The sequence below is a fragment of the Bombus flavifrons genome, chromosome 6 (genome assembly GCF_040668555.2).
Source record: "Bombus flavifrons isolate JBK064 chromosome 6, iyBomFlav1_principal, whole genome shotgun sequence".
NCBI classification, from domain to species: Eukaryota; Metazoa; Arthropoda; class Insecta; order Hymenoptera; family Apidae; genus Bombus; species Bombus flavifrons.
Genome location: NC_138447.1, coordinates 15,597,670 through 15,610,475, shown reverse-complemented (window position 1 = coordinate 15,610,475; position 12,806 = coordinate 15,597,670). Strand labels below are relative to the sequence as shown.

General features: G+C 40.1%; 1 protein-coding gene across 2 annotated transcripts in view; it reads left to right on the top strand.

Moving 5' to 3' along the window:
* LOC138180545 (uncharacterized) overlaps positions 1 to 12,806 on the top strand; it is a 283,290-nt gene that overhangs the window by 96,832 nt on the left and 173,652 nt on the right. For both annotated transcript variants that reach the window (XM_069114509.1, XM_069114508.1), the window contains exons 3-4: positions 5,741 to 5,902; positions 9,908 to 10,091. In XM_069114509.1, coding sequence (XP_068970610.1) covers positions 5,741 to 5,902; positions 9,908 to 10,091 — 346 coding nt within the window. The remainder of the gene's footprint in view (positions 1 to 5,740; positions 5,903 to 9,907; positions 10,092 to 12,806) is intronic.

Sequence of the window (12,806 nt, the reverse complement as noted above, 5' to 3'; positions counted from 1 at the left end):
TCGCCGAGCGAACGGTACTGATTCACTTTGGCAGGGCATTTATCACTCAACGTCCGGCGTATCGCATGAGTTTCGAAACGTTGCCTGTTTCGTGACTGCCTAACGAGGAAAATAGTTGGCTCGCGACGTCTGCACGTGCACGGCTTCGTCGCTGCGCCGTTGGCGTGCGTATTATCGCGTGCTCGCACTAACGCGTGCACACGTGCACCGCACCGGCATTATACATATTTATGGCGCGCGAACAGAGACATAGAGCGGACAGGAGGCGGCGCGGCGAGTGCGGAGCCAATTAAAGTGCAAATCTATGGAGATGCGGATGAAATTCCAAGTAGCACAGTAACCGGACATAAAACCGTCATAAAGCCGAAACGCGGCCCGAACTAATCGACATCCGCTGCTGCTGTGACAATCGGCGGTGAAGAACTCGCAAGAAGAAGGACGACGAGACGAACGTTTGCGAGGACGATGGAAGGAAACGAGCCCTTCGACGACGACGAAGGGTAGCTGATAGATTCGAGAGCAGCGGGATTCGTTGCATCGCGCAACATGAGAATTCCGTGTCGATTGACGGCCGTGGTATCGCAGGACGATGGATACGTTTGAATCTAGAAGAGTTCTTTCGTAGAAATTCGTGGCCGCTTCGTAAAACGCGGATAAAGTAAAAAGTTAGCTGAGAATAGGGGAATCTTAACGCTCAGTGCTGCAGACGTTTTTTATCGGGCGTCTAATCGTTACTGATAGTAGAATGATAGTAGAATTTGTTGCAAATAATTTCTACCTGTACTATTTGTTAATGAATTATTTTCAAATTTCTAACGATTCGTTGAACGGTAACAGTTTCGTTGTAGCGTAAAAACGGAATTTCGAAACGTATGCGTTAGAAAGCGCAATTTCGTTGAAAATGATCGATATGTTCGTTGGTTTAGTCGCCAAAATTTTCAAACAAATCGATGCAGCAAACCAAATAATTCCACTGCAAGTCAGTTGGTGCGGAGGTAGCACGGGTGTGAGCAAACAGGGGAATGGGATCGTGACAAATTGAATCATCATCAATATCAGAGAAACAAGTAAACAGTGGGAGCAGCGTTCCTCCTGCATCGAAGTTGATAAATTAATAACGACGAACCAATGGCGTAAGCAGGAGGCGAGGGGCGCGATGAGGGGGTGGTGCGCTGGATGGGTTGAAGTGGAAAAAAATGTTCGATGCCCAACCGAAACTGGAGAACGTGAAAAATGCAGAACGTCGCGCGTGTATCAGCTGCTGTCCAATAAATTTCTCCCGTTCGTCGAACTCTGTATTTTGTTCAAATTTCATGGGGCCACTGCTACCTTCGACCAAAAATTCGACGATTTAAGTCTCCAGGAACGAACGCAATTGGCTCTCAATTCCAATACAAAATATCGTTTGCGTGTACGAAACTCGTGGAATCGCGATTTTTCTCGCCGCACATCAATCCCCGATTGTTCCCTGACGAAATTTATCGCGTTTTAAATTTCCGTTTGACCGCTCGTTACGTCGTGCAATCGTTCTTCATCAAAGAGACAATGCTATCACGGACAACGTGAAATCGAGAATATCCCGATTACGCACAAACGAAGCACGTAATTCTCCATCTAATATCGGCGATAACGAACGATCCTCTAAAATCTAGCACCACCCTTCTGCCTCCTCTCTTCGTCTCACCCTTTGTCCCCCTCTGTGTCGGCTACAGTCGCCATTTCGTCTATTAGCAGGGTAATGCGCTTGGCTTGCGTCGCAGGAGGCCAGCTGCGCGTAAGAGCCGGCTTGTGCGCGTTTAAACGAAAATTATTAGACACTTGCGAAGGGCTGACCACAGCCGGTCGTCGACTGTATCCGACGCCATTACGCGGCGGCCGCCACGTCGGATCGGAATATCACGATCTAGCGGAAGTCGGCTAACTGAAATTGACCGGCGTCCGGTTCATTAGAATTTAATGCCGGGCAAAGTGAACGCTAAGTGGATCTTTTCGCGCCGCTGTCGTCCTCCATCGCTTCGCAGAGAGGCTCGCCATTTAATTCGCCGCGAGAGCCTAACGCTGTTTTCGCGTCTCATACTCTAAAGGCAGGATCTAGATGGCTGAAGATTGACTCGTTGAATTTGAATTTCCATGGTTCGAGTCGGTGGAGACAGGATAGATTTCATCGTGTGAAAGTGGATTTGGATAAGAGGCAGCAAGAGTGGCGCAAGATGCGTGAAGACGGAGTTTGGGTTATGCAGATTTTAGATAAATTGAAATTAAATTAGACTTGGTTTCATTTACAGGATCGCAGAATATTCCAAGTTTTTTAAAATTAAACTTTGAAGTTAACGTTGCTAAGAAATGGACAGTAGAAGCTTCCCAAACTGTAGCGTAAAGCAAAGGACAGACGTAAGGAGAATAAATACGATCCCAAATTGAAAATCACGGATTTAGAGCGTCGGTGGGTTAAGCGAAGCAGAAATCTCCCTTACTTGAAAGAAAACGCGAATTGTCGCGTAAAAAGTGGCAGACCCGTGACCTCGTATCCACGACGGCGTGTATTCTCGTCCCGTGATTCATACGTTTCGCGACGTAGGTTACCGTGAACGCGCTATGGGGTTACAGACGGTCCATAATGGTCCGCAGCGAAGTAGAAAAGGAAGAAACGTTCATGAACGGAGAAAAAATTCCAGCGAGAACAGATTCCCGGGGATAAAATAGCGGAATAGCGACACAGAAACTGGACTTTGATTCTCATTTTATTTGCAGAGGATTTCCTCCTTTATCCATGATTTCGTTCTTCCCATCTAATGGCCCCATTCGCTCTTGACATTCGATTTTCACATTGCTCCGTTCCCATTCAACCTCTTTTCTTCTGCTCTTTTTAAAAAAAAGGGATCACACTACTAGCGACCTTGGACTTGCTTCGCCAAACACAGAAGTTTCCTAGCCCATTCGCCATCGACGTTAAACGAAATCCGCGTAATCGAGCCCGAATCGATGGATTAAGAATCCAATTGGAATTGTCCGACCTGTTTCTATTTCCCCTTTCCTCTCGTCCTTTGCTTTCTCAGTTTTACCGTGACATTCTTCGAAACCCTTACCCTCACTCCTTTTCCAATCGTCTTCCTAACATATTCACAGTCCTAAAACGTTCACCTACATGGACGTTTTTCTCGAATATATCTCGAGAGGCGGCCTCAATGGTGTTTGGCGGTGATGGTGGCGGTGTTGGTTAATGGTGGCGGCGGCGGCGGCGGCACCAGCAATAAAGTTTGCTTTATTTTTACTGCCCCTCTGACCAAGTACCGTCCCGTATTTCCTCGGGATATTGACATATCGGGTGTGCCTGGGCTTTTCCTCTTAACACTCTTTTTACACTACCACGGAATTTATGTCTTCTTCCACAGTTCTACTTTTCTTTTCCTACCTTTGCACCGATCTACATTTCTTCCTGCACTCTCTCTCTCTCTCTCTCTCTCTCTCTCTTTGCCTCTGCTTTACTTTACAGTTAGGAAACTCTGTCTTCGTTAGATTCCCGTGTCCTCGTGGTTAGCTCGTTGTCTCTTTCGTTCACACTGTCGATCCTTCTCCTCGTCGATTTCAGCAAAGAGGAGCAAGACAATCAATCACGCGCACATATTCCCACGTTTGCAAAATCAACCGGAAATCTCTATTAGACGTCGAATAGATCGGAACTTTTCTACTTGATCACGGTCACGATGGATTGACGTTTATGAGAACGAGATTGTTGTAATTTGCGATTATTTGTTGAACGGAAGGCGCGTAGTTTTGTGTAAGTGCAGTGCAAATGGATCTCCTTACTAGAATTTGGTAGAAATCAAAGTCGTTAATAGAATTTAAAAGGTTTGTAGGATATTTGATGTACGGTAAATTAAATAGGAAATGAAGCGGATTAATTATTTGATCGAACAGTTTAATTTTATATGTAAATTTGTGCTGATAGCGCAAGTATGAAAGTGTTTACAATAATAATAACAACCAGTTTATAGCTATATACATTCAAAGAACGTAACGATAGCAAATAAAAGAGCATCAGATAATTGTATAGCGAAATACCATATTGATTTTCACTTCGTTATCACAAAACCTATTCTATTAAATCGTTGTTTTTATGAAGCATAATTACCGTGTTACGTTTCGATCATTTCGACCGGATTATTCAGCGAATTGTCTTTTTCTTTTATAATAAAGTGGTACATCAACAAAATGTTCCCATTTAATGAATATATTAACATTATTTACCTCTCAAAACATACACGCATTTCCATAACGTTAGAAAAATTGAACATTACTATTTCTCAACATTTTACATTATGAAATAATGATAGAGTCGTATAAGTAGTAATATCATCGAATCATTAGTAGTAATCGTTTCCATTCGCAATAGAATTTACATTTGCAAGTTTCATAGAGCAACGCCGGTGATCTTGATAGAACGACAGTTTATTAATCGTCGCGAGGTCTAGATCCGGCTGTGAAAAGTGTAATAAAAGCAGAAAGAGGGAAACGGACGCGTTCGAGCCAGCAAAAACAATGAGCAATCGCTCGTCCAGGGACTTATATTCTTCCTGGTGCTCCATTTTTCGCCGGCTTTGTATTTATCGGCATCCTGGGACACGACAGTGTAATAGCGACTCGAAAAAAAAGCGAAATCCAAGCGAAAGGGTGGTGGTAGGACGGTGGTGGAAAAAGAAGGGTGGTCACGGTCGACCACAGAAAAAACGTAATCGGAATGTTGGGTAGAAAACGGATCGAATGAACCTGACAAAGGGAACCGTGGCAATATCGTTTGAACTGCAATTGCAATCGTAGAGAAGAGCGCGGGGAGCAGGATGCATTCCGTCACTTTGTGAGAAAAATTACATTTTCTGGTCGGTTCGACGGTGGTTTGGACCAGCTCGGTACACTGACAATTGCAGTAAAATAAATATTATAGTCTCATGCTTGTCATCGAACGCCACACATGCGTTAGCGCTATGTCGGACTTAAAGCGCCAAATTTTAACCACATTTATTCGATTGTCATGACATTATATTTGGAATTAGACCGATAACAGGGTTAATGTATCAATTACGTCAAAATACCTTACGATTTATAATATTTTCGTTGCGCTAACAATTTCGTATTTATCAATTCTTGAAGACAAATGTCACGCGACTATTCGTGTAGATATAATTCCAGTTTTCCGTTTATCGGCGCGTGGCATTGATAATGGCACACCTAAAAACATTTCAAATTTGCTTTTATTGAAAGTCTACATCGTGGTTTTATTTTTTATCGCGTGAAATGGTATATTTATAATACCAACGGTTCTGCGTCAGAGGACAAAATTATTATTTACTTCGCTATTACCTCGATTTTACAATAACACTTGCTCGTCTTCGATAATTTTGCGACGCTACAAGTGGAAGTGGCACATTTTGCGTTAGGTCAGCCTTAGAATGTCGTTGAAATGACTCACGATAATTTCTTTGTAAATTTTCAAAAGCCTGCCCCATAATGTGCCAGTATCAATATCAAGCAGCGTTGTAGTAAATCGAAGATGTGTTTAACGCTGTATAACACGCTATATCGTTCAGAAATGCGCTCCTTAACAGCGAATTTCAGAACGGGAGCTTGCTCGTGAAATAAGTGCGTCGCGTTTGCCATTTCTTAATTGCGTGCCTTTGCAAAGAGACGCGCCAGGCTCTCTGTGCAAAGCCGTTTCTCTAACCTTTCTCGCGTCTGGTTTCAGGTCAAGTGGACCTTTGGACACAAACGACAAACGGCTGCGCGTGCAGTTTTAATTCGTCCAGCAACGAGTGTGCGTGCTGCGTTCCATCCGGAGGATGCAGCTGCGGGGCTGCGTCGCCGGATAGATGCGCCCAATGCGGCTTGGAGCAATACTGCGCTAACAGTAAGTAGCATCGTTATACTTCGTGAGTTGTGTTCCTTAGTTCATTAGTTTCCATATTCCTTGTGTCCTGTTAAGAGACAAACGTGTATTTACCATCGGTTCCATGGCCTTTTCACACCATGGTGCCTTCGAAAAGGGGTAATTTTTGAGGGATTTAAGTAACTTGAAATCTTATAGACTTTATATCTGTAACTCCAAACTCCAAATTTGTGGTTTTTTATATGTGCACGAAGCGTTCACGGTATTAATTTTCAGCATTTCTCCTTGTAAATTGTAGGTATGTTTAAGAAAAATTGAAATTGACTTCGTTTCAGTATTTTTATATTCAATACGATGTCCTAGACAGTTTTCTTAATTCCAATATAGTGTACGCATAGTACGAAAAACATGAATACTTTGAAATTAATATCGTTACAATTTTTGTTACAGTATATGAAAATGAATATTAATGAGGCGATTGCGACAATACGAATACGAATACGACAAAATTCAAGGTTACTTGAATCGTACTTACTGGAAGCTAATAATGTGAACATTCTGTACGTACACTTAGATATACAAATTGATATAGTATAATGACAGTACGCTAAAAAACGAGTTTATTTGAAAAGTCGGTCGAATCAATTCAGAAAGACACTAGTTTCTTTCGTGTCTACTTGTTCAGTTCATCGAATGTTGAAATACGACCGGCGCCCACGAAACAGCCGAAACGAGGTTTCCAGTTGGGTTGAATTCGCCAGCGTCCTAAAATTGTAACTTCCAATTAAGCTCTTCCGATATTAAACTCGTTAGAGATCCAACTAGCAGTTTGCAACACCACTGCCGTTTTCCGTTCCAATCGTCAGATTCGTGTATTGACTTTCCACCTCCGCTCGAGGAATGTAATTACATGACGCGCGTGCCTTTGAGTAGGAATCGACGTTAGAAACAAGATTCACGTCATTAAGCCATTCTAAGTTCTCTTGGCCATAGATATTTCGCATTTTGTCGCTCGTATCAAAATTAAAACGTATCGGATGAAATCTCTTTAGAGGAGTTGCGACAGGTTACGGAATTAACAACGATAGTAACTGTATAAATAATAGCTGTATCTAGGACCAACGAGAAAAAGCATAGAGTTGTAAAGTCACGCTGGTGGATATGGGAAATCCTTTTGTAACATGAGAAACGATCGGTAATTCACAAAAGACAGCACGAAGTAGCGCTAGAGAAAATGTCAGAAACGCTGGTGAAAAAGAGGGACAGGATTTCTTTGGAATGTTTGCGAACGAGGCCCTCCAACAGAACAGTTTGGTAAAGTATAAATCCCGCTAGCGAAATTACTACCGTGTCCCGTGGCTTTTCTTTCTGGTAAGTAATTACGTCAGTGGTTCTTTCTACCTTCTTCATCCATCTAACTCCTTCTCTTCTTACGTTAATTACATCTGACGTTATTGCTCCCACATCCCATCCATCAAACCTTTCTTTCCTTTGAACCCTTCTTCTACACACGGTTGAAACGTACACCCCTCCGTCTTTTAATCATACCAGGGACCATTAATGGCGTCTTACTCTTATTTTTCCTTGCGTTGCGTGCCGATTATTTTTCAACCTGTTCTCTCATTTTCGTAAAAGTTGACAGCGGAGCTCCAGCTCGACGAGACTAACGAGTTTCCGATTAATTGATTTATCGATCCGGTTTAAACATATTTCCATTAATTCGGAGGCTCGTTCGATGGATAATGGGACTTGTATGGAATTTCCAACCTGTTATCGTTTATCCTTCGCTGTTCTCGAGGGATACTTTTCTGATTCTAAAGCGTTATCGATAGGATCTTTTGAAGCTTTTATTTCTATTTCCAGTATCTAAAGTATAGTATTGCTGTATACCATAAAAATAAGACGAATCACAAAAGTTTCGTATATGGAATTTATACGATAATTTTTAAACTCATTACGCAGTGCCACTCGTAATATTAAAAATTTAATACTCCAATAATTCCCTGTGTTCGATACTTAAACGATTTTGGAATCCAATATTATCGGAAAGATACTTTGTTCAATTACCACTAAGTCGTCTCTCATTTTTAATACTGTTAGTCGAAATTAGGAAATACAGACTTTTTCCGTAAGAGACGACGTTTCCTACGCCATTCCACGATAGACAAATTACGAATCAATTGGGATAACGCAAGAAAGTTATAATATTGCGTGCTGGTGTGGCGACTGTTCGTCGCGTCGCGTCGCCTCGAATGGAAAAGACGAAGGTCCGCCTTGTCTCCACGGGCGTCGTCAGTACGATGTAAGCAAGAAAAATCGTTATAAGCGACGGAGCACTTTTCTTTCGCTCCGGTGTTACGCTTCCACGTGACCCGGATTCCTTGTAGACAATGGCGAAATGTATCGCTTGGGAGGATGCATCGAATAAATATTTCCCCGAAACATTTATTGGCTCGAAATGTGAAATTTTACCACACCATGTTTTTGTTCATCAAGTTATTTCTGTTTCTTAATGGCTGACGAAACGTGTCAAATTGTGATATTTGAAAGAAAATTAATTAACTGTGACGACGAGGATTAAATAATTATGGTTACTGAATTAGGTGGTGTGGACCTAAAAAGTCTTAATCTGAAAATGGTTAATATGATTTCCTTGAAAAGTAATTTTATTTCTACGAGGAATTTGATCGAAAGACGAAAATACTAGTTTTGAACGGAAAAAGGAAAGTGAAGGAAGCGCTTTTCCTCTTAAGAATGCCAGAGAATCGTGCTTTAGATTGGAAGATATTCAGTGTTAGAAAACGATGAGTGGACGAAAACTTGCAGAAATAGGGTATGCTGGAATCATTTATTGGCTTGGGCACAATGGTTATATAGACAACTGATAATGGGACAGGAGAAGAGTATTTTCTTCCTTCCTACGAGGAAAATGTCGAAAGTGGGTTACGAAGTTAATATGATAAAAATTCTAACTCAAACTTAATATCGGGTCATTACGAAAAGAATTTAATTTAAACTGCAGGCTAATTTTACTTACACTGCTATTCATTCATTAACGTTTTTTACCTGCTTCAGGCCCTACAGTGAAAAATAGATGTAATTGGAATAAAATTGATTGCAATTTATATACCTTCAATTTTATACATGATAATTAAATTAAATAGACAAAATTAAATAGTTAAAAACTTAAACAGAAATTCGTTTCGCTAATTAAATGTCATAGCAAGACTAACGTTATTATATATATATTGTCTACATTTATTTTACTCTTAAATTCCCTACAAATGTACAAGCATCTGCAAACTAATTATATACGATATAGATTATTATACATATTATTTACAACATACAAATATATATTATACATGTATATGATGTGTATATATATACATCATAGAATATCTTGCATCATCTGAAAATAACATTTTCAAAATAGTTTCGATGTTGTATACAAGAGTAAGAAGTAGCTCTTTTGTGCGTCTACCTCATGCCTGACGCAACGTACATTTAATTAACATCGATCGGCTGTGAAGCAATGCTTTCCGATCGGTCGAGTGCAACAGGTGTGTTTGAAATGGATTTTTTTTCGATGTAAGAAGAGAAATGCTTACGAGAACCCTGTGTATGCATCATGAAAGCATTGGATGAAGTTGACTCGGTCAAATTTGTCCCAGCCAACTTCAACCAAATTAACCACAAATTAAATTAAACAGACATAACAATCACGTACGGTCTGAGCATTTCACGCGTTCAATGATCAATTATACATCTATGTACATACCACTCGCTAAATTGCGTGATAAACCTTCATTCGTAACGTTATTATGTATAATCGGGTCTGGATTATTCATACGGCCGACAATATTGCCAGCCGATGAGTCCATTAATGTAGGAAATGTTTCCGATTGAAAGCAGGATATATAATTCACTTCCATTTTTAATCCTCAAAATGTTGCGGTTAATGGATTTCTGGTTTTCTCGAAGTATCCGTCGACGATTTATGGATTTTCTCTGTCTCTGTTTCAGTGTGCAACATAACGTTGGACAGCAGACAGTTGTTCAGCAAATCGGATCGCGGCTTTGGGCAAATAAAGTCGCCGTCCCTCGAAGGACCATCAAGGTGTACCTATAGGTTTGTGCCGGACACCGGCCAGCGAGTCGAGTTGCAGATCTATCGACTGATCTCCATCGGACGACATAACGGCACAGCGTAAGTAATTTTTATAGTATTTCGCTATTATTCGGGATAACCACTAGAGTACCGTTTCCATTCGGCTACATATAGATCGAAATATAAACATTATTTTTCACTGTCAAACAAAAGTTCTGTATGATGGAACTCGATAATCGAAGTAAATTAGAATTCCAATAAACCGATATAGATTGGAATTTACGAAGTTTAAACGATATCTATGTTGGCAGAGAACGTTGCTTTCGGTGATATTCTTGCATATTTATATGAAACACGAGGATTTATTACTGTTGGACTGTTTTCATGTTCTATTCTTTAATTGAGTTACAAGATTAACGTTTTCGTTTTGTGTCAGGATTCGTACAGGTAGATATTCGGTATCAAGTTCCAACGTTGAATGAGAATTATTTATTCCGATTGATTTACTCTTTGTTAATTTTGTTAGCTTATCATCGCTTTCTCATATCCTACCCTTTGCGATATTTTTGCAATATGCTGTCTGCTTTACTGAAGATTATATTAAAATTTCAATCATATATAGTAAATAAATTGTATATAATGATCATAAATAAATCATAAATAAATTTTGCTTTATCACCCTTTTGAAATGCAAAGAATCACCGAGAGAAATTAATTATCAACAAATCACACCGAAAGTGTAATTATCGACATGCCAAAGGGTAGCTTAATACATTCACATTTATATAGATAAAAATCGGACTCTATTAAAAGAATCTTGTTACATATACGTCATTACACGGCCGATAGGACATATTCACGACGCATATGTTTGTGTCACTAAATGCGCACGTGTAAAGCGACACATCACCCTCATAAAAATGGAAACATTCACAAGCTTGTCTTGTTTCCAGATATATTCGTTTAACAAACAAATTTGAAAATACAGAGAAACGACGTTACAACAATATACGCCAGTCACAGTCGCGTTAATAATTATATCGTTAATGCAAAACTGTAGCAAACGATAGAACGACGCATCTATACACTGTTGAAAGCTATTCACTTACATTGGCCCAGCTTTTCAGCATTAATCAAAAGTGCTTTTGATCACTTTTGTCAAGCACATTGCTCTCGTTGCTTTTTTTGTATCGCGTTTTTAATTAAATTAAGTCCTATACTTTGATACGCGTGTACGTGCACGAATGGCCTGCTCGAAATATATTTTTCCAGTGTTAAAAATTGTTATTACAATAAATCTTGTTTCGTGACATTCGTTGATTCGGGCACTTGTCATGCATGAAACAATCCATTTCTCGTTACACGTGTCACTTGACGCGAAAGCTGTAATGACATAAAAGAGAAAAAGCGGTCAACAACGCGTGGCGTTGTACAAACTTCATTATTTAGAGTGTGCTAGCCACTTAACACCGAATTAACGAAAGAGCGTTAATTGTGAAATAAGGTGGTATAATGGCCATTTATACGAAAGATGGTGTGTTCCTTTTTCGTTTAGTAAATTATTATAACGAGATTAATATTACGACTGTAAAAGTACATTGAGTGAAATACAAAGCTTTTAACGCTAAGGCCTGTTTGATTTTTCTTAGTGATAATATTATTTGAAAGGAATTAATCATCGAATGACATCGAGTGGTTTTATGAAAACATTTATAATAATTTTATTTAACGTTACAACTCTTTTTAAACCTTCGCCTTTTCAAAGACAATGCAAGAGAAATTGCTAGGATACAAAACAATTTTCTTCTCTTGTAAGACTCAAATGTCTCCTAATTCAACAAACCAATCGGTTGCATTACCAACATTTCGCCCCGTCGTTTGAAGATTTTACGATTCGGTCAAAAGTCACGGTGAAAAATATCGAATCGATAGCATAGAAATAATGTTCCTTTAAAGCCAAAGTACGGATGCGGTCCGATCATCGAAAGAGGAATCGAGAGGGGGAAGGCTTCCAGTGGCCGATATGATTGGAGATCGCTCGTGTCGATGGTCGTTTCAATTTGTCATACTTCCGTTCTTACGAAGACTACCATCGCCGCCACACTTAAATTCCTCTCAACGTGTGTAGATGGAGCAACGCGACCTTAAGAAACGGCCGAGCGGTCTGGAAAGAAAAATTACCGTTTCTGAAAGCGTCTTTCCCGCCCCGTGCTCGAATAGGATAGCGAAGGAAGTTCGCAGCAGAGCAGAAGAGGCCTTCGACAAGCTTCGCGAAAGTTCTTACAATTTTACGACGAGACTCATCCTCTTCGCTCGCTCTTTCCTTCCCTTCGCCGTCTAAGTGGAGCTTAGAGCGGGAATGCACGTCGCGTTCGGAAACGCTTACCCTCGAACGGTTTCCGTTCATCAGCTTCGACAACGTTAGCATAGTAATGGAGTGGAAATAAAAGGTCGAGATTAATTCGTATCGATTGCTTTCGTAATTGTTTTCAGTCAGTTTCGAAGATTGATTTGTAATATGATTTATGGGAGACATTTTTTTTAAACAACCGCAAACATGGAAAAACTTTATTTTTGAATAATACTTCACGTTTAAAATAATATTCCTTTCCTTGGTAAGCTTGATTTTACTTTTCTATTTGAACATTTACCGAACGTTACCAACGATCGAGCATACATTCTCGTGTTTCTACAGTCGTGTATTTGTAGTTTTATAATTATTTCTACGCTACGCAAAGAAGTTTAGAGGAGGGGAAAGTCGCGGCAACGATATTCCATATCCTGGATTTTTTCCCGCGGCGTTCCACTGTTCCC